We start from the raw sequence: 23,681 nt of genomic DNA, 5'->3' as shown, positions 1-23,681 counted from the left end.
ACCTATATCCTTTCACTGGTTCTTGAAAGACTAATGTATAGCCTTTTTTTTTTTTTTGGTTTACCTTTCCCTAGGAAGACTTTTCAAACATAATTGTAAGACGCTACAATGTACATTAAACTGAATTTGGATGCTGATTCAATTTCTGATCTAAAAATAGTTTAATGTAATTTGGGATATTCGCAAAAATACTTTCTTTGATTTATGAATTCAATTTCCTTTTATTCTCAAATGTAAAAAATTAGTTCTGGTTTCATAATTCATGTGCAGTTTATTTTAGTTCTGCTTTGGGTTTACTTTAAATAACTCTCAAAGGGAAATAAACTCGCAATAAAGATAATATGCAACAGGAGGGGCTGTCATCTTTAAGTAACACAGTATCAAAATTAATAAAAATAAAGCATTTAATAAAAATAAATATTTAATAATAATTAATAAAAATAATAAATAAATAAATAAGCATTTAATAATAATTAATAAAAATAAAGCAATTAATAATAAAAATAAAGCATTAATAAAATAAAGATTATTTTGGTTTATTAAAAATAAGCTAACTAGTTTTATTTCCACAGAATTCTAGTTTTATAATAATAGTTTAATAATAATAATATTCTAGTTTTATTTCCATAAAAAATATATTTTATGACTGCTAAATAGCAGTCATAAAATGTTAAAATTTTTTTCCATATGGATAAATGTCATATGGATGAAAATTTGTATAATAATTCATAAATTTGTCATAAGACAGACCAAGCATTAACTTTTGTTTATCATGAATATAAATAGGGAAGGTTAAAACTGTAAATAAATTATCTGAAACTCACTTTTTTTGGACCTCAGAGGTTTAGCCTCATCGGGCTCCTGCATATCGAATTTCGTACTATGCCGCCTTAACTTTTGAATGTCAGCTTCATCTCTCTGTTCTGCTTCTTCTTCCTCCTCTTCGGCGACTGGAGGGAGTACTTCCAAAATGTCGTCCTCTTCTGTGGATACTCTTGAGAAATATATCAAGAAATATCGTGTCACAAATTCTCACCCAGTGAAATAAAACTGTATTATTTCATGAACGCTTTTAAAAATACCAGTGTTCAATTCGAATTCTAAGAACTGATGTCTTAGTTCCCGTTATGCCAGGAATGGTCAAAGGACTAAATGTGTTAAATACCAGTATCAGTGCATATATCATAAGAAACAACAATGGAACTTACTTGTGTAACAAAAGCGGTTTGTGATCTTCTATTGCAGCAGCAGGACCATAGAGGTGAGCAAAATGATCCCTAAGGAAATGAAGGCATGTAATAAAGAAAGCTGCTTTAGATAATACTTTTTTTAAATCATTAAAAAATTTTCGAATGAAAAATAATTTTTTTCCTAACATTGTTTATTCGATTCAAACATTCGATACCGAAAATTAATATTTTTGATTTTAATTTTCGGTATCGAATGTTAGCACGGCGCAAGTAACAAATCGCTGGAATTGGTTTACGGTTTCGATTTTGAATTACCGATCAAAAGCAGCCTAAGTAATAATTCTATCGAAACAGAGACACATTTATCTAAATATTTTAAACCTATTATAATTTGTAAATTAGGTGGACTTTGCATAAAACTTTTATTAATTTAAATTTATAGCCATGGAAATTTCTGTCTTATCTTCTTCTGTACGAGAAACTACTATTCTTACAAATAAAAAAAATGTCTTAAATCCCTATTTGGCCCTTTTCCGTGTTTTTTGTTTGAAATAATTAATAATAATAATCATTAAATAATAAGTAATTTGTTCTAAATAATGAATTTGCAAAGTGTGAAATTTTCATGTTCCGTTAAGTTTGCCAACTTTGTGGCCGCTTTAAGAAGAAGCACTACAAATTTTTACTTCACGATGTATTTACGACATATCTGAAATATTTTATGCCTTAATTATTCCTATTAGTGGAATTTGAATTCAATTTTCTCTTAAGTTTCTTAATGTTCTGGCACTTATTTTGGAAATATTCCTCGAGTTCCTGTGATGGTTACGAATGTGAAAATTAATTGTCCAAAATTAAAACAAAAAATTTAAAACAGTGCGGGGCCATTAAGTAACTCAAGGAGATTATTTTGTCCCGAAACATAAAAAGCAAATTGTTTTCAGCATCAAAAACAATTCTGAAGAGTAATGAACGTAAGATAAAGTTAGAAAGCTGGAAATTTAATAAACAGACAGACAAATTTTAACATTTGTCACAAAGGCTGATTAATGTATTCCAAACACATACGTATATCATTCAGCTTTTGACCGCAGTGAAAAAAGTACAGAAATACCACAGTAAACGCATGAAACAATACAGATCGAAGAACCTGACTGGTTTGAATTTTTTTTGATGCATTTATTGCAAATCACACCAAGGCTATCTTTTTATGGGAAAGGATAATTTCATGGAGAAATTTTTTAGCGGCCTTTATTTACATTATACTTGGCAGTTCATAACGATATTATAATGTTTTCCTTTTAACCGTTCTGCTCAAAGTGGACTAACAGAAAAATTGCGCGTAAGGGATACTCATTGCCTAGTATGATGGTGAAATTCAAATTAACCGTTCAGCTGTATACTACTCGTACAGACAATTGTAAAAGGTTGGCAATTGTGGCGAACCTCTTAGGTTTAGCAAGTTAAAAGTTGCGAATTTATAGTATTTGTTATCTAGAGTCTCACCAGTGCACCTCGACCTTCACGTGAGATAAGTACAATCCTATCATGTGTAGTATCATGAATTACAAGTAAAACCAGGCTTATTTTCTAAAATTAAGAGTGCAGACGAATTACAGAAGACCACCAAAAACGTCGAACAGAAATAAATAAATAAAATACTAATAAATAAAGATAAACAATGAATAGCTAAAATGAAATAAAATACAAAAGGGTGAATAAAAATAGTAACGAATTTTGCTAATGAAGAATAGATAAATAAGAAATTTATTAAGAATGATGTATTACGAAAATTAAATGAAATTAATAAAACAAATGCAAAAGGTAATTATAATTTTGAGAGATATTGTAAGGATCTTAAGTTTTACTAACGTTTATTTTTATTTTAAATCTTTACTATCACTTCTTATTTTCTACTTCCGGCCAGAATTATAAGCGTTAAGGTTTTTATGCAAAGTTTGTCTGGCGAACGCCAAGTATTTAAGTTGTGGCCTTTTGCCAAGCGAGAGAGAGGAAGCAGTGAGTCAAAGCAGGCCGCTTACCTTAGAAGTTACGCAGTTGCTGTTTGCCTTCCAGGCCAGAGGTTTTAATCCTCTTGATAAATTTAAACGTATTGTAGTGTTCACAGTCTCTGTACTACATACGCTTCCTGTTAATATAAGGCCAATCTTCCACGTTTATTATTCCAAAGTTAAATTAGAGTTTAGTTTTATTTTTATACTTTTACGTTAGACCCCAAGTAGCGGGTCAGTGTATTCCGAAGTACGGAAGTTATTGTATATAGAGAAAAATAAAGGGTTTTGTATACCCTTCGTCTGTATCCTGTCTACTTACCACAATTAGTGAACATAGCTTTAGTAAGCTCTCTGTTCCGAGTCAGGTCCTTGTATGTTCCCGAAGAAGGTAAGAAGGAACATTGACCCTGATAGTGGCGCCCAACGTAGAAGAATAACCATGGCCGAGTTTCAAGAAGAACCTGTGCTGCCTGCAGAAACGGCTCAGAATCCAGAAATGCCAGCTGCCGCCCTGGAAGGATTTGGTTACATCGTCCAGACCATGCGCGCTTCGATGAAACCAGAAGCAACATTTAATGGAAACTCACCGGTAACCAGTTTTTTGGAAAATTTGGATGACCACTTCATGCTCTACCCCGTCCACGAGTTTCAAAAAGTTACCTTAGCTACCAGCGCTTTGAGGGGCAAAGCGCTTAACTGGTTCAAATGTATAGGCAGAAGTCTCTTGGGTCAAGCAGGAAGTCCCACCTATACTTACGAAAATTTCAAGACTGCCCTACTAAGAGCCTTCCCTGTTGTAAGGGATCGTGCGAAATTAGAAACGGAACATTTTAGTATATATCAACAAAGAATCGAAAACCTCTCGAGCTTTATTTTAAGAAAAATTCACGTTTTCAAACTCTTGTATGGAAACCGTCCGGATCCTGAAATAATTCAAGTGATTTTGCCGAGGTTACTGCCCCAAGTGCAAGACTTTATTGAATTAAGAAATCCGACTACACTGGAAAAGTTATTTGAGCTAGCAATCCAGTTTGAAAGTAGAAGAACGGCGGACGTCGAAAGAAGACGCCAATATCAACAGCGAAACCAATTTGGTACGCCAAGATTACAGCAAACTCAAGCACACGGCTACGGAGAGAAAGCGAATCAGTGGGCAAGGAAACCCGAGCATTCAAAAACAGCCGGCGAACGTCGACAGTTCAATAGCAACCCAGGAAAAAAGTCTCAAGGCCAGTGGAAAAAGAAGGAAAGCATGGAAACAAAAAAGGATTTAAACTAAAACGGATTTCTGCTGACGGGAGGGTGCGGAAATCCGAAGGTCACGAAAACCCCTCTTCCTACAAGTTAAATACAGTAATGGTGAAAAATCTGACTCTTCCGAAGATTGAAGTCTTGGTGAATAATATCCCAGCCACCGCACTCCTGGATACCGGCGCGCAGTGTTCCTGTGTGGCAGAAGATTTTTTCAGGAAGTATTTTCGCAAATACCGCATATATAATTCGGATAATACGACAGTGTTAGCGGCGCAAGGAGAAAAATGTAAGTGCATAGGTAAGGTACCTTTGTATATCCGTATCAAAGACGAACAAGTAAAGGTGATGTTTTTTATAGTAAAGAATCTGCAAGCACATTTAATTTTAGGAATAGATTTTCTTTCAGAAGCACAAGCTACGCTGGATTTTAATGAAGCGTCCCTTAAGCTGACAATGAAACCAGTTCGTACAGAAAACGCTGAGCCGCCGATGTTAAAACTTGACCACCTCTCTAATGACGAGCAAGATAGAATCCGACAAGTGGTAAGTGAATTTGCTTCGTTATTTAGTGATATTCCAGGATTTACTCAGGTTACTAACCATAGTATTGACACCGGAGATGCAATGCCAGTTCGCCAAAAACCATACCGGTATGATAAGAATAAGGAAAAAATTATAGAATGGCATATTACCGATATGCTAAGTAAAAAGATCATAACGCCCATCTCAAGTAGTTATGCTAGCCCGGTGGTTTTATGTAAGAAAAATAATGACTATCCTTTGGAGCATCCAAAAAGGTGGAGATTCGCTATTGATTACCGTAAATTAAATTCCATAACGAAATATCCGGTATATCCGTTACCGATCATAGAAGAAATTCTAAGGAACATAAAATCAACCAAATTTATGACGACTTTAGACTTAACGACTGGTTATTTTCAAATAGGGGTTAGGCCTGAGGACGTGCCTAAGACTGCTTTTATAACCAAGTCTCGCACTTATGCATTTTTGCGTATGCCGTTTTGCCTTTCAGGCGCCCCGGCAACATTTCAGCGATGCATGGACATTGTGTTAAGACCTGTTCTTGGAAAGTCCACATTTATTTATTTAGACGATATCATTATTACTAGTGATAATCTCGACCAACATGTACAGGATTTAAGACAGGTGTTTTCTTTATTAAATGAGGCCGGTCTAAAAGTTAATGTCGAAAAGTGCAAATTTGCAGCCCCTGAATTAAAATATTTAGGTTACAAAATATCTCAAAAAGGGATCGAGACAGACGAATCAAAAATAATCCCTGTACAAAAGTATCCGACTCCAAACACGGCAAAGAAGCTCTCTTCTTTTCTGGGACTTTGTTCATATTATAGGTCCTTTATAAAAGATTTTGCGGCTATCGCGGAGCCATTGTTAAAATTAAAAAGGAAAAAGGCAAGATTCTCGTGGACGGCCGAAGCCAATAGTGCTTTCGAAAAATTAAAACAAGCATTAACGCAAGCCCCTGTGTTGAAATTTCCTGAAAAAGATAAGAATTTAGAAATTTCAGCGGATGCTTCGGATTATGCGGTAGGAGCGGTACTTTCGGAAAATCAGCAGCCCGTGGCATTTTTTAGCCGAACTTTAAATCAAACACAAAGAAACTGCAGTTCTGTTAGCAGTGCAAAAGTTCCGAGTCTATTTTGGAAAGGCGCCGATAACAGTGTACTCTGATCATGCGGTGGTAACTAGATTGTACTCAGGGAAAAATTTATCCCCAATGCTAATAAGATGGGCACTCAAGCTGCAAGAATATAATCTGGTAATCAAGCATACCCCCGGAAAGGAAAATATCGTAGCAGATGCCCTATCAAGGATTAAAATAAACGAACAAGGTAATACCGTAAAGGTGGCAATGCTTACAGCATGTACAATAAATTCCCGAGAAACTGTAATAACCGAACTGGGTAAGGATCCTGAGTTTGGAAGCATTTATGAGTATTTGAAGGATTCTGAAAATTTTAGCCACCAAGACATTGTGGCGATAAGAAATAGGGCGACCCATTACGAACTAATAGATGGTCTATTATTTTATACAAAAACTACGAATTCCAACAACGAATTTCGACCTGTTATCCCAGCTAGTCTTAGATTAAATATCCTGCAGGAGCTCCATGACAGCCCTTTAGCTTCTCATGCTGGTATTCGAAAAACTATCCAACGCGTACGCGAGGCAGTCTACTTTCCTGAACTGCAAAAGTTAACAAGGGCGTATGTCCAGTCCTGCCCAACATGTCAAGCCGTTAATTATATTAATTTCCGCCCGGCCGGGTTTCTAAATAGTATTAAATCCGAATTTCCAAATGAAATAATCGGCATCGATTTATTGGGCCCTTTCCCCAAAAGTCAGTTAAACAAAAGTCGCTATCTCCTTGTTATAGTTGATCATTTTAGTAAATGGACCGAAATTGTTCCCTTAAAACGAGCCTCCGCGAAATTAGTTACCGATTCTATTTTAAATAAATATATTTTAAAATACGGGGCGCCCCTAAAAGTTATATCGGATAATGGTCCTCAATTTGTAAGTAATATATTTGAAGACATGTGCCAAAAACTGGGCATACGTCATTTAAAAATGGTCCCGTATCGGCCGCAATCAAATATAGCGGAACGGGTCAACAGAAATATAGTGAAAATTATCCGTAGTTATGTTAAAAATTTTCATAAAAGCTGGGATAACTATGTCAATGAATTTGCTTTCGCCCTTAGGACCGCAAAACATGATACAACGGGCAATATTCCTGCTGAGTTATTTCTAGGCAGAAAGGTTATAACACCGTTAGATAAACTATTTTATGTGCAACAAAGAGCCCCAGAATTTAAAATGGGTGATATAGAAAAACTAATAAAAGAAGCAAAAAAGAATACGGAAGTAGCACAAAGAAAACAAAAATTGTATTATGACTTGAAACGACGGGGAGTAACTTATAAAGTAGGGGATGAAGTACTAAAAATTAAGCATTCACTTTCTTCAGCACCAGAAGATAAAACTGCCAAATTTTTTCCACGCTTTGAAGGACCATATGTTATAGAAAAAATAACTCACGCTGTTGTAGTGTTAAAGGCAAGAAATGGTGAAACCTGTTCCGCAAACATTGATCAAATCAAGCCCTACTTCGATCGTAATAAAATGCAAATCTTTTCAGATCTTTTGCAGGATCCGGTACGGCAGACACCGCAGGTACAAGTTCCAGAGGTGGGAAAACGACAGGTACAAGGGCAAGCCAATGAGAGACAGAAGCAAGTGAAAAGAAAATTGCCCCGCGGAAAAACTGAAGGTAAAAAGAAAAAGAAGCCGTTCCACCGTCCAAAAAACAGAGTTCACGAACACCCCCAGAATGAAGAAGGGAGAAGGACGACGTATGTGGAAAAGACCGGGAGAAAGGACGGCAACTATAACCCGGCTGTGAAACGGAAGATTGACTCATCCGACAGAACTCTCCGCAGCAAAAGTCGCCGAACTGCGGAAGGGCCATCAGCGGCGGAGGAAAAAGTACAAGAAAAATTTGAACGGCCAACAACGAGGTCCAAGCAGGATCACGACAGAAGTTTCCCGGTTCCACCAAGACCAGCTGCCTTCAAACGGCCAAGACCACAAGCAGAGCACAAAAGGAAGATGTTCAAGGGTGGCCGTAGTGGTGAAAAACGGAAGCTTCCAGAGGAAAGCACTGAAGGGCGAGCCCGTACAAGAAGGAGGATCAACCAAGCTACGGTCTGCAGCACCTTTAAAGACTGGGCCCAGAAAAGGATGTCCGAATATTACAAAGATAAGTAAAATTTTATGTTACTTTGCAAACTTAAGTTAATCTTTCATTCTTACTGCAAGTGGCAGATTTCAAGAAGTTTTACCTCATGCGAGGTCTACCTTTATCGCCAAAAGGGCGAGAAATGAGTTGTTACCGATTTTGGTATTAGGTTTTTCAATTACTCGCGCGTAAAACTAAAGTTGATGTATAATAGCGTTGTGTAAAGACTTAAATATTGAAAAAAGTTATTGTATAAATTTTATTTAAAACATTCTAGCAAGAAAGAAGTTTTAGTCTGAAAGACTTTTGAAATGTATTATTTCAATGTAGAAAGAACTGGCACTTGCTTTGAAAAGAATAGAAGTTAACAAGGTACTCCTAATGTATGTTTCCAAATGTGTAAAATTAACAGCATGTTGATATGTTCTTATATACAATGTGAACTGTTATTTTAAATGTTAAGAAATACCGTGATATGGTAAAAGGGAATGTTAAAACTTTTTTTTTATTCGTGTGACTGCAAAAAGACTAAATCATAGCGAATATGTGTTAAAGGTTGAATGATGTAGTTAGGCTCTCTGACGCTACACTTTAGAGTTAGCCACTTTCAGAATAGTACCTCAGGGTTTAGAGTTGAAATTAGGGTGTGTTAAGAGGTCTTGTTATGTTGAATTTTAACACGTTAGTGTTTTGATTGTAGGAGGAAGTGTGGAACACGTAGACAGAAACACATTCGTGTTTGGTGTTCTTTTACAACACATGTCAGAGAGCACGGGGAGAGATAATTAAAATAGTCATGAATGAAATAAGAATGTTAAGAGAAGTATAATTGTATATGTTACTTGCCATTTCATTGTGTAACATTTCATTAAACTAGTTTTCCTTCCAGATCTCTGGAAGGAACCAGAATTGAATAAAAGCTCCCGTTTAGATGCAGTACAGATGAAAAAAAAATGTTGTATATCCTGGGAGCTGCTATTGTAAAAAAAAAAAAAAAAAAAAAAAAAAAATTTCTTTCTTTTTAAATTTCTAGTTTCTAGCGAAGTATGTTTGTAAAAGATTGGCCTCGCGTTAGATTCTAGAGCTAAAAGTTTTCAACAAGGTCGTTTTAAACCTCAGTTTCAAACTAATTAACTCTGGCGGGAAGTATGTAAGGATCTTAAGTTTTACTAACGTTTATTTTTATTTTAAATCTTTACTATCACTTCTTATTTTCTACTTCCGGCCAGAATTATAAGCGTTAAGGTTTTTATGCAAAGTTTGTCTGGCGAACGCCAAGTATTTAAGTTGTGGCCTTTTGCCAAGCGAGAGAGAGGAAGCAGTGAGTCAAAGCAGGCCGCTTACCTTAGAAGTTACGCAGTTGCTGTTTGCCTTCCAGGCCAGAGGTTTTAATCCTCTTGATAAATTTAAACGTATTGTAGTGTTCACAGTCTCTGTACTACATACGCTTCCTGTTAATATAAGGCCAATCTTCCACGTTTATTATTCTAAAATTAAATTAGAGTTTAGTTTTATTTTTATACTTTTACGTTAGACCCCAAGTAGCGGGTCAGTGTATTCCGAAGTACGGAAGTTATTGTATATAGAGAAAAATAAAGGGTTTTGTATACCCTTCGTCTGTATCCTGTCTACTTACCACAATTAGTGAACATAGCTTTAGTAAGCTCTCTGTTCCGAGTCAGGTCCTTGTATGTTCCCGAAGAAGGTAAGAAGGAACATTGACCCTGATAATATCAGAGACAATTTCTTTCATATTTCCACTTTAATTCACTTGAAGCCTTTTAAACCGAAGACACGAAGCAAACTCTGTTTGAATAGATTACAAAATCACTAAATGAAGCTCGTATGAAAAGTATGATACATCCGTCTGCTTCGGAGGTTTTATCAATGAAAGAAAGACCCATGATTTTTTGCTCCCATCCATAAAACGTTGCAAAACTAGTCAACTATCAGCATCGAGTCAAACAACTCGAAGGGAGCTCTTTGTTGGTAGACTTTGTAGTTTGGACCTTTTGTAGTTTGGAATGGAATACCAGTTTTCTCTTTATATGGGGATCGTGGAGATTGGCTCTGTTTTTATATTACGTGAAGAAGCAGAAAAACTGCGCTAAAAAGTTGTTCAACTAAAATATTTTTAACGTGTGATATGGCTCTAAATATTTGTCTTCCTATTTATTACGTAATTTTTATATTACATAATAAGTTAATAAATATTCGAAGACTTTATTCTTTAAATTCTGACTTAACCAGAGCTGCGGTTAAAACACCCCTGTCTCTGTCAGTGTGTCCACAAAGTCATCACCCGGCCTTTATTTTCATGACCGTTGGTCATAGACCTATACTTCCAGTTACAAAATGTTTTTACAAATGACACTAATGTTCATTTTTCGGAATTATTAAACTGAAAGTGTAGAAACATTAGGTTAATTGGAAAAGCCGGAGAGGTGAAAAATTAACAACCGCCTTCGTCGGGAATCGAACCGCGGACCTCTGGAATACTGGTCCAGCGTGCAGAACCACCACACCACGAAGGTACGCTAGGAAAGTGGGAGAAATACCTTATAAAAGAAATCAATTATTTAAAATTACCAAGTCTAACTTTTTATATATTCTTCCGGCTCCTATACCTACATTTAGGAAATTCTTTACTTGTTATAAAAAATAAAACTAGAGAGTGGGACTTCCGTATCATAAAAACTGATCAAGATATTGGGTATTCAAATCGGAGATCATATTTAGGGGACGTGCACAAATGGAAGAGAGAAAGGTTTGCATGTGTACGTAACTAAAAATAAAACGCAAATTTAGAAAAATATTTCTGATGTTAAGAGATTAAGTGATGACCATTTCTGTGCAGATTATTGTTAAAAGTATGGATCAAAGCAAAGTTTTTCGAAGTGGAAATCTTATTTCATAAAATCTTACATAATTAATGCTCTAGGAAAAACTGGCAAGTTTCAGTATTGGAACGCACACAACTCTTAATGTAATTTGCATTAATTAAAAAGGAAAAATATTTGCAATTTAATGAATTTTTAATACGATTAGCAGATTGTAGTTCTAAAGTAATGCAGCTTCATGAAAATATTAATAACACATTTTCAGGCTTTGAACCTTATTAACTACTTCTGTGAAGATTCTTTTGGTAAACTAAATGTAACAAAATTATACATTAAAGACACTAGTAAATAACAAAACAATATAATTGAATGGCACTTAGGGGAGGAAATTAATCTCGAATCATTCTAATTTATTTATAAACCGACCACTCAAAACAAACGGAATATGATGTCAAAAATCGCAAATTTTGAAATTAAATACTTCAGTCAATTTTTGCTGAACGGGACTTTTTTTGTGTGTGTGTCCTTAGATAGATAGATATATATAGTGAACAGAAAAATTCTCTTTTTTTTAAATAACTATACCAAAACACAAATATTTTAAAGACATGTTTTAACTCATAAAACAGAGGAAGAAGAAAACAAGGTTTTACAGTATAATTTCTCGTAAAATTGTATACCAGCACTACTAGTAAAATAATTTCTGTAAAAGAAATTATCGTATGCTACTTTCATACTCCAAACATCTTTACTATTTAAATAGATTTTATCACTTACTCCAGCATCATCCTAGTATATACACGGGTAAGGTTACTCTCCGTAGTCTTGCACTGCAGCCATTTCTTTAGGTACTTGCTGTTATAGTAGAACAGCAATTGCTGTAAATAGTAAAGAATTAGCATTTAATTGCAGTTTCCTTTAAACAAAGTTTGAAAAATTTGCAAGAACCCAGAGTAAACTAAAGATAACGTCAAGATTTCTAATAGAATTTTTCGTGTTTTGAGAATTCACTGTTTTATTCTCAATTATGAATTCTGACTATTAAGGTCTACGAATCCTGGCTTTTACAACATTCGGTAAACTCTCGCCAGAACTGGCATTTTAGGGAGTTCGAGAAATGTGGCGTCGTAGGAACGTTGTGAAACTATTTACCAGAAAATTTTAGCAATCATTTACGCTTTCATTATATTTTGCAGTTAGCTGTCAGCAGGAACTGACAGCAGGCTAGGTTATTTAAATATGGCAAAGCACACAAGGGCTGTCTGCATAGTGGGAGAAATGCCTTCGTGAAGAACTTTCTAAGGGAAACCGGGTTATATTCACGTTACACATGAGGAAAACTAAGAACAACGACCATGAAGCCACCTCTTAGCTTGACATCGAGACCAGTTTGAAGTACCAGCATTCAGCGGTCTTAACTACTCGATCTCCGGTAAGGCAACTGGCAACAGAAGTGAAACAATACAGGTAAGTTTAGTTTTCTCGCAAAGTGAACCAACTATAATGATAAAAGTTTTGACTAAAACATTTAACTAAAACATTTTTAGACCCGTGTAACTAAATTTTTAATTTATTTTCTTCTTTTTCAGGATAGAAAATTGGTTGATATCACTTTCTAATGCAATCCATCCAATTTGGTCATGTTTTATCAACAGTCACAATAAATTTCCTCTATCACGTTATAAATAATTTTAGTGAAGAATCCTCGTCTGGTTTTAAATTATGTCCCATGTTTCTGAAGAAGACGATAAATATCATAACGTCTACTTTTTTTAGTTTTCGCTCCTTGTTTATTACTTCATTCACACTCAGAGGCAGGTATTTTAAAAACTGACCAAAGTGTTTATTCAGTAGATGAATCCTCTTTTACAGCCATAGATTTAATTTCTGAAATGGGTTTGGAGTACATTTCAGTAATTACTTTTATTCATAAACATTTGACTCTTTTATCCTGTAGAAAACAGTACGTGTCGCTTTTTTTCTTTTGTTGTGAATAATTTTGTTTATTGTGTCTTAGAAATCTTCAGTCTAAGATCCCCGCATCCAATTTTTTATTAAAAAAGTAGAACATGAAAGAGGAATAGAATTTAAAAAATGAATATTTTTCTTTGGAAAATGCGGCAACAATGCGGAATATATTCTACCTTAAAATATATTCCCCAGCTGAACGGTTTTGAGCTAAAAACATTTGTGACTGCTCCAGGCAAAAATTGATCATTCAATATCAGAATTAATTTCAATTACTAGCTTTATCACATTTGTTCAAAAATGGCTAAGCAACCTATACTAGTTTTTCTTTTCGTCATTTTTAGTTTGTTATCTGTTTAACAGCTTTAATTTGATTTGCTTGTATTGATAAAACGTACGATTTTGGGAGTACTTTTTAAGGGAGACTGGCTCGTATCTACAGTATACGTGGAGAAAGCAATGAAAACGTCCATGCAGTCAGCTCGCTGTCCTTGAGTTTAAACCCAAGCCGAATAACCAGTGTTAAAGAATTTTACAGTTCAGCCGCTGGTGAGCCTTAACAGCTTTGAAGAACTATCTTAATATGGTTTACTGCCTTTTTGTTTTGGTATGCAGTGCGGTTTATAACTTACTGGCGCAGATTTTCGTGATTGCCATGCATATTTTGACTTCTGAGACAAGTCACAATAAAATGAAAATATTTTTCCTTCTTAAAATTCCATGCTTGTTTTGACGTATAAAAATCGTCACAGAAGTCTTGTTTTAATTAACTTTTAATTAAATTTTTTAAGATAAACTATCAGGAGGAAGTTGCTTCAGATTTCTATATGGAAAATAGATTTTAATTATTGCATATTTGTAAATTTGTATAAGTTTTGAAATTATTCCTTAGATGCCTTTTTAAAGAACTTTTTAGCTTTATTTTATGAAAATAGTGGAATATATTACCTTGAAATTAGATACGATATTAATTTTTAATTGAATACGTATATTTATTTTTAAGATACAATAAAATAACTAACCTACACACTGATATTAATCTTTGTTAATATATGTATTAAAGACATATGGTAAGAAATTTAGAACTAATATTTCGCAAAGACCAAAAACTGAAATTCATAATTAATAAATTTCATTTTGATTTAAAATTTTTCACTGAAGTATTTTTTTTTTTTTTTCACTTTCGTTTTCAATTCTTTTAATAAAATGGAATTCTCGTTACTTAAGATTATTCTAATTATTGTAATTAGAATTTACTTTGTTTTTTCGTTGCTTGGGAAAGGGCCAGAATTTTCGGGTGAACTATTTTAATTAAAATACATTGAAATGGTTCATCGGCTAATTCTGGATGCAGAAAAGCAAGGATTTTTTGGAAGAGAGATTTCAATTAATTTCACTGTTCCTCCCGCTGATGAAGTGGCATTGAGGTTGATTGAATTCCTCTTCTGTTTTAATTTTTTGAAATTGGGTTTTGCTTGTTTGAAATGTTTTGGTTTTAAAATTTTTAAATTCTTTGTTGCATTTATATAATTATTTGAAATTTATTAAATATGAATTTCAATTTCTGGTCTTTGTGAAATATTAGTTCTAAATTTCTTACTTTATATCTTTAATGATAATTTTTCTGCAGCTTAATGCGCGAAAATACTAGGCAGGTTCATATTTTGTTTTTCAAAGAAATGTTTTGAAATTATATATATATATATTTTAAATGTACAGTTACTATAAAATTTTTGTCCTACCGTTCCATTCACTAAAATAATATTTTTTCTTCTATTCTTAAAAAAAAAATGATACTTATTACAATTCAACCAACAAACATTTTTAAGAATTTCAAAATAAAATTATGAAATGCAAAATATTTTAAAAGTTTCATAAAAACACCTTCAGTACTTTCCTATGAAAGATTTTAATCTGTTTAATGACAAGCAAATATTCCGTAAGCTCCAACAACTAAATTCAAATTTGTTATTTTTGTTACCTTCCAATAATTTCCTCCATGGTCGCCTGTAACTTCTTCAACTCCTGCCATGACGTGATCCAGCAACTAGACAATAAAACAGTTATTTTATTGTATGTTATAGTAGTAAACATAATATACAGTTAGTTGAATACATGTACTATTAAAAGAATGTAATAGTTTTTTTTTTACTTATAATCTAGAAGCCTTTTATGACAGCAACTCTACGTAATCTTCAGCCTAAACAAATTATCAGCTTATTAGATCTTACTGTTAATGACATGATGCGCAGAAATATTGCCTGCAGATTTATAATAGTGTTTAAAAACTTCGAAATAACCTATTCTACAAATCCTACAAATTTGTAAACATTTGCACCGGTTCCTTCAACAAAGCTCATAAGAATCGGCATTTCTTTTGTTCTTGTTTCTCTTCCTTTTCATAAAGATTTCGGTCTTAAATTTGCTTTTCGATGGTTTGACGAAGCTAGATTCCATCTATTGGATACCAGGAAAAGTTGTAGTTAGTTTCTTAGCAGAAAGCGATACGTAAAGAAACAAGAAGTGAAATCCTAAGACTTCTAGTAATTGCCATCATTTCTCATGACACTTTGACATCTGCCTGGTAGTAGGTTTGTTCCACGTCGATAAAAGTCACTCAAAAATATTGTTTAACTCCATTTTCACATTCTGCACATCATTAAAGTTTTGGAGAGCAAAAGTGCTTCACAATGATCGAAAAGGATGGTAAGCCGGAGACGTAGCGTTCACGGAATACATCGAACGAAATAACATTACTAAACCAAAATCCAGCAATTTTTATTAAACGATTCAAGCAGCATCATGATGGTGAAAGTCTTTGCTATTGAGAAGTACCTCCACAAAGATATTCGGTCTGTTTAACTGTTGGCATTAGATGCCAGAATTATCATTTGATCAAGCCTAGGGAGCTCCAAATATATATTCGTTTTACATCTAACTGAAAATATGTTTCGGATTTTAAGTTTATAGCACAAGTTTACAATTCGGAGTACAGTCCTTTGATTTTCGAGATTACAGTAGATGACATATTTATCATTTCATGTTACAATTCATTCCCAAAAATCCTTCAGCTCTGTAAGCAGATAGAGCAAAGATACTGGTATTGATTCCTTCCCTTCATTTCTTCTCAGAAAACTAGTGCAGATCTCATTTATTTCTGAGATGTCAAGTTTCTACATCCGTTTTCTGACAGCTATTCTATGTGCTAACAATGTTTCTGACAATTCATGGACATCTGGATAAAGATCATTTGCTAAACCACTAACGGGCATCCAGAAATATGATTGACCTTAATATTAGTATGTCTGTTATCCCGAATTCCCGCAACCGACGGCGACGTGGATTATCGTCAGCTCCGTCCTTCCCATACAGTACTTTATTAGACTCATTTAGTAAGTAATGCCTGTTGTGCTCTTTAACTGCTTGTTATATTTTAACCATTAAATGCAAGTGCTATTCTGACAATGCCTTTATATGTTTCAATATATCCGATTGTAATTTGCACCTACAAAAATTGGCTCTTTTCCGTTTCTCTTCATATTATTTTTTAGACATAAACCTAGTTAAATACGTTAGTGATGTTAACTGAGTTAAGTGATGTTGGGTTACGTTAAGTACGTAGTATTACGTGAAATATACTTCGTGATGTTGAGGGAGTGTACAATGAGAAAATGGGCAGAAAATAATTTTCGAGTAAATAATATAGTACTGAAAATTTCTGATTTCACGAATAATGAAATAATAAATTTAATGTATTTGATTTGTACAAGATAGTTTAATTTTTCTTGTTTTTATTATTGCACTACACTTTTGTGACATTTCTTATTTAACTTAAGTTTCACAGAATAATTTTGCGACACCTCTTAATAAAGTTTTTTTTTATGTATATGTTGTTTTTATTTCGGAGGAATTTATTTTATGGTCTAATTTTTTACAAAGTATATTTATATACCATCAATTCGAAGAAAATATTTCATTCAATAAAATATTACGGTTTAATTAACTGAAAACAGTAAAATTTTATAGATTTTGATGAAATATTCAGATTTAATAAATCTTTTCGCTAAACTTAACAAGCTTATTAATGAGAATTAAAAATAGCTTTAATTAGTTAAGGGGAAAAAAAGGTCTATAGCTTTACATGAAAAATTCCGTTTAATAAATATTTTCGCTAAAAAACGCTTTCACTATAAAAGCGAGCTGCAAATGTAAAGTTTATTTATAATAAAAATTGAAAATTTGATTATAAATAAGCTTTACATTTACTTCAAATATTCAGCTACTGATTCAGTTTTTCCTAAAAGGAAATTTGATTTAAATTGCTAATGGGCAAGAAGATTCTATCTTAATTACCTGACCAAAGTTCGAAAATTAGGGCATACTTTTATTTAAATCCAGTGGTTCTCAAACTATGAATCGCAGTGTCTTGAGTGGCTTACGGAGCAGCCGCGAAATATTCTAGAATTATTATAGAAATCATATCTAATCTATGAATTTTTAGGATCGGACCAGCAATGCACTGATGTTGTGATAGTAAGAACATCTAAAAGACACTTTACAATCACATTTTTGAAAAGAAATAAGAGTTTATAGACTGATCGGAAAATTATTCTCAAGGCTATAACGTCGACAAATTACCATAGATTCAAGGTCTTTTCAGAATGAAAGCTTCTTCCGAATTTACACTGGCAGAGAAGGAAATCTCAGCTATCTATCCTGCAACAATACATCGAAGATAAACTTCGACAACAAGGAAATTTACTGACTTTTAGAGATCCTTAAAAGCAAATAAATATGCCAGTATAGGACGCCTTGTTTGGACAAACTGGGATTTCATCGGATTTCAGAAAAAACTATCGTAGAATAAGAATGAAGCAATTATGTCCAATATAAAACCAAGATTTCAAAAGATGTGTCTTGTATGGAAGGGGAAAAAAGAACCCCTCGGTAACCAGAATTCATTTTTTAAAATTTTAACCACACTAAATGCATCAGCTGCTGTCATAATTTTCAAGTAGGCCTATTTTTTGATAATGGGCACGATAAAAAAATTTTTGATATCCAAGGCCGTCTCAAACCAAAAAATGCTTGAAAACCGCTGTTTTAACTAAAAAAAAAAAAGCGTGAGACATACTTTATATGAATTTGAATTTTTACTATAAGAGTGTAGAAAACATAAGAGTAATGTAGAAAACGTTATATAAGAGTGTAGAAAACATTGGGTTTCTTGGAGCATGACATGTGAAAAATTAACTTTGCCCTCGCCAGGATTCGAGCCATGGATCTTACAACTGATAGCTATTCATAATTACTGCCCAAAAGAAGGTTGGGAAAATGCGATAATCTTTTACAAGATAAAATATTATAAACTATAAATTTACAAGAAACGCGTACATCTCCTTGCATAACATTTAGCTGTTTCCGTGAACATCTGTATCTAGGAAGTCTTCCAGTTAGAAATACATCTGTCTAGGAACAACTAATAGAAAATAAAGGTAGTCCCATTTTTCCGAGCTGCCTGGTGTACTATTTTTCTTTTATCGGAATGAAGTTTTGTACTTTGCTGAAATCCTCTTTTCTCTAAGCGAATCGATCTTCAAACGTTAAAAGCAAGTGGTAGAGTGGTCTTAAACTGAGTACTTGGTAACATCACTTTGTCGGTGACAGTATGAAGGATAGAAGTTGATCCAAGCGACCTTCAAAGAAAAAAGTGCAGATGATCGTCCAATCGATTTTATCTGTCTCGCGCAATATTTGTTTTAAAAATAGAAACCGTAAAGAAATAAGGAAAAACAATAGAAAATAATGTTTGTTCAAGTCTGAAAGCCCGGGATGTTATTACATCACACAAACGTGAAATTATTCTATAAAACAGAAATTCTGAAATGTAGCATTTCGAACTTCTAGCCTTAAAAAGTAATTATTTATTAGATCGTTAAAATATATATGCAGATAAAGATATATGCAGTCACAGCCACAAGGCAGCTAATAGTAAAATAAGTAAAAATGAACCAAAATGCATTCGTTATTCGTAAACTTCCTCATTATGGCAATGTAAAGAAAATGAAATGAATGCAAATGTAAGCTGTGTTAGTGGACAGAAACGCAGTTACTGATTTAATAAATTTGTACTGTATATATCGTATTTAGTTGAAAATAAGAACCTCCGAATATAACAGCCTTACGTTTTAGGATGAATTTTAAGAATTAAAAATACAGGTGAGTTTAGTTCGTAGTAATTCCAAGAAAGAGAATTTTGGTTATCATTCTTCATTCTGAATTTCCTTAAAGTAACAACACCATTAGCTATGCGCCGTCAAATAAAGAAATGGTAAGGTATATTTTCTTGTCTATTCATTCTCAAGCATAACAATATAATGGATATAAACTGAAATCATACAGCTGGACGTGGTTATTATAAGTAGCGGTAATTGTGCATTTATATATGCTGTAATTATCTGTAGGCAATTTCTCTCTTTCCATTTATTTTGCTATTTGACTTGTAAGGTCCTTTTCCCCTCCTTACCACGGGCCTTGGCAATGTAATTGGAAGCACTTTTGGCTAGCAATCTTGAGGTCCAGAGTTCAAATATTGGCGACGGGATTGTGGCTTTCTTTATTATCTTAGCTTTCAAAAATTTTAAATAGCTAAGTGGAGCCCAGTTTAAAAAGATGACGACGATAATTCGCCACCACCAGGATTTGGCGAGTGGATCTTCTCTGCCCCACTGGCCCTTTAAGTGGGCAGAATGTAAGGTGTTTCTCCCTCTTTACCGCATGCCTTCTTGGTATAATTGAAAGCACATCTAATTAGCAATCGGAAGGTCTGGAGTTCAATTCCCAGCGAGGGCAGGGATGATTTATATGATTTATACTATTCCTCGGCTTCAATCAATAAATGGTAAATTCTATAGTAAAAAGAATGTTGTGGACGATAATTCGTCACCACCAGAACATGGTGATTTGATCTAAGTAGTCATCATGTGAGGCAAAATGTTAAGATCTTTTCGCCCTCCTTACAGTGTACCTTCGTGGTTTAATTGGAAGCACGTCCGGCTAGCAATCCTCAGATCCGATGTTCCGATTCTGGGGACGACATTGCATTTATAACAACAAAAATATTATAAAAGAGAGAGTTTTACTTTCAAGTAAATGCGTTGTAAAACCTTGCATGCAGAGAATCAGTTCTTTCAAATTCAGTTAAAGATAGGTAATCATTATAAAACAAATATGAAAACTGAATTAGAAAACTTTAAATGAAGCTTCTGCATGCAAAATACATTCTGCAGGGAAGATCAGACAAATGCTCTATTTCGAAGTACGTATTATGGGGCGTTAAAATCAACTTTTACTAATTACATTAATGCCGAAACCGTTGATAAAAATCATCAGTTATATATATTATAAATTATATCAATTAAAAAAATTAATGTATAAACTATTCAGAAGCACGGTAACTACTTTTAAATCATTAAAAGTACAGGAAACGTATGCTAAAATTTGAAATATAAAATTAAGATTTAAGGTTTCGAGCGCAGCCAACAATTGCCAGGTTGCGTGAGTGACTTGGTAGAATAATAGACTGGATATTTGGAAATACTCTCTCTACATTGCTTTTATAACGTCAAAAGAGTTCAAACAAACGTGAATGGAAATAAATTTTTATAGAAATTTTGAAAAAATATGCAAGATGTCTATCAAATAACTTTATACTAGTCTCCAGCGACTGTACAGCTCAACGAATGGAAATGGAACTGCAGAAATAAAAATTGCAAGGTATGCATTCGAAAATAATGTGGGTAACAATAATTAAACTCTCACGGTTATAGTAACAGCACATAAATTTCGAAAATTTTCCACTTTCTCGCGTCACAGTATGATCGATAATGAAACACCAACAAATGCTTTGGAATGGTATGTGTATCTCGATAAACGATGGTGTGAGAACTTAAAAGAAAAAAAAAAAAAAAAAAAAAAAAGAGGAGGAGTAAGAACGCGGGGAAAACATTAGGCTTCCCACCCCTTTTTTTTTTGGTTTTGTTTTTGTAAACACTCGTAATTTGCATTATTGCAGCTTAACTGCAGCATAATGAGCATTTTAACGTACTGTTGATTTTCTTTCTAATGACAATTCAGTACTTGTAATAAACACCTCCTTGTCGATGGGTGGAAGCAGCAAAAACGAAATACATTTAATCAAATATTATAAAATTTTTACGCGTGATGCGTTTTCGGCAAAAGAATGCAGACCGCGAAAATTAAGCGAATGTTCAACATATCCATTCAAAATAGCGTTTTACATCCTTGTACGAAGTAAAGGAAGTATTGTGATCGCGAAATGTTTTGGGTATTGTATATCAATAGAGATATCCATTTTGACCACTCTCGAATCCATTTAAACGATTTTTTCGCATGACGTCTGTATCTACGGATAGAATAAAGAATATTAAAAAGAAACTGGATTGTAAAATAGATTTAAAATGGATTCAGAAGGGATTTTTTCAGTGACGTCTGTACGTACGTATGTATGTATACATTTCGTACAATTTGAAAACGATTAGACATAGAACGTTGAAATTTTGTGTATGGGATTGCCATAACATCTAGTTGTGTAACTCCGTTTTTTTAACGTGTTTAAAACATCCCCAAACGTTTTTATTTATGTTTACTAGCCACTAATCAAATGGCGCTGAAATGCGAATGAGAAGTTTTGTTTTTGATATGATTTTAATGAATTCAAATACTTATAGTAAATCAGATCACAAAGCTATTAATAGTTAAACAGCTGTACAAGCATCTAATAATAATCCGATAAAAAAGTTCGATTAAGTCAGCTTCATTCTAGTAACCCAAATCCATAGCGACGATATTCGTGTGATGCCAACTCAGGAACTGTTCGTATGCTGCCAACTGCGACCCAATTCCATAGCGATGATACTCGAAAGTGTACTGCCAACTCAGGAAAACGAATAAATATAAATAATTGAGATAAGCATGAAACTAAGCAATATATATATATATACCACCCACTTATCAGGCTTGGTGGTCTGTTTTTTTTATTCTTATATGTTGTTAAATTGTGCATCTTTTGCTTTAAAAGTGATTGAATTACGTTGTTCATATATTCTGGTTAAGGTTTTTATGCCTTTAGTTACTTGCATGCGGTAATTTTAGAATTATCAACAATTTAAAAATCTAAGCGGAGCTACGCTTAACGTACTGTGGATTTTCTTACACTTGAAATTTTTAGTAGTAAGTAATTTAAGTCAGTTCGTGCACCAGATGTGGTGTCGTTTTACCCAGCGGGGTAAAAAATTAGTTTTAAATTTTGATGAACCGAAAATTTTTTCTCTCTAACCCCGCAGGGAAAATTGCTTGTTTTGGTGTAGAAATTCTATTTTTAATTGTAAAAATTGATATTTTAACTGTATTCGGTATTTTAGAGGTTTTTTTTTTGGGGGGGGGGAGATGGTTATTTTACAACTTTTAATGAACCACCGTACCGAACACACTACAACAAGAAAAGTAGGGTGTTCCTGTTGGAAATTTCGGAATTTGCTTACAGTGACCATAAACGTGAAAGCTCGATTGCTGTTATTCACATCAATCTCCTTTCCATCCTTTTATCTTGGGTTTCACATCGATTTATTAAAATGTGCGGTCACTTTGGAGATCATATAAAGAGAAAGTTATTTTATGGCCACCCGGCACTTCTGGATGCATTTAAGACGGACACAGAAAAGAGTTATTATTTCGAATATAAGAATCTTCTGCAGAGTGAGTTAATTCGGTCTACATTGATTTTAGATGGCTACAATTGACTTTAGATTCAAGGAATTAAACCTATGTTTGTAGGTAAGAAAATAGTTGAAAGATACCTTTTTGTTGACTTCCGTAAACAAACTGCTATGAATTTTCGTAGCCTGTCTTCGTATCTTCAATAAATCCACCAAAGGTTTGATGGTAGCTCCCTGTAAAAAATATTCAAATTATAATAAATATTTAAAATATAAGCTAAGGAAAAAACTGCTTTCTTTCCCTTGCCGCACAGAAGCTCAGAATATATGATACTCTTTCAAAGGCAATGTGAATAATTCTGTGCTTTGTTTAAAAGATAATTGTTTAATCATAGACACCGTCTGACTATTGTGCAAATGCAAGCTTGCCTGACTTTGATATATCTGATAAATTTAATTAATACGAACGCCATGTCACAGCATCATATAAGCATAGTTTCATTATTATTGGCTTTAATGTAGTTTGGCTCTTTATTTCTGCTGTTGGCGGACAAACGCTGCCACGAGGCGATATAGTATGAAAAAAAAAAATGTAATTCAAAAGGTGTAAGAAGAGTTTTGTTTATAGTTTTCTGTATGTTGATAATACGCTGTTTCATGGCTATCTCTCACCCTTCTTTACGTGGTAGAATTTGTAGCTATACATTACGATTATATACTCCAAATGCTACTTTGGACATTTAAAAATAAAAGTATACTATTTCAGAAAAAAAAATGCCAGCTTTAGAGTTAATCTAAACACGATTTTCATATATCATGGAAAACGCATGCCTCTTTCGATAAACACATGCGTTTTCCATGATATATGAAATTTTGGCAACTTTATAGGTAG

General features: G+C 33.7%; 1 protein-coding gene across 5 annotated transcripts in view; it reads right to left on the bottom strand.

Annotated features, from left to right (window-relative positions):
• The window catches only part of LOC118188716 (Na(+)/H(+) exchanger protein 7-like), a 329,360-nt gene that overhangs the window by 15,430 nt on the left and 290,249 nt on the right, over positions 1-23,681 (bottom strand). For all 5 annotated transcript variants that reach the window (XM_085814914.1, XM_085814916.1, XM_085814918.1 and 2 more), the window contains 5 exons: positions 22,931-23,023; positions 15,034-15,099; positions 11,862-11,962; positions 1,209-1,277; positions 825-994 (listed from right to left, as the gene is read on the bottom strand). In XM_085814914.1, coding sequence (XP_085671040.1) covers positions 825-994; positions 1,209-1,277; positions 11,862-11,962; positions 15,034-15,099; positions 22,931-23,023 — 499 coding nt within the window. The remainder of the gene's footprint in view (positions 1-824; positions 995-1,208; positions 1,278-11,861; positions 11,963-15,033; positions 15,100-22,930; positions 23,024-23,681) is intronic.

This window comes from Stegodyphus dumicola, chromosome 4 (genome assembly GCF_044657685.1).
Source record: "Stegodyphus dumicola isolate Sdum_Otavi_A_Nest chromosome 4, ASM4465768v1".
Classification (NCBI taxonomy): Eukaryota; Metazoa; Arthropoda; class Arachnida; order Araneae; family Eresidae; genus Stegodyphus; species Stegodyphus dumicola.
The sequence above is the reverse complement of the archived record's forward strand: the minus strand, read 5'-3'. Positions and strand labels throughout refer to the sequence as shown.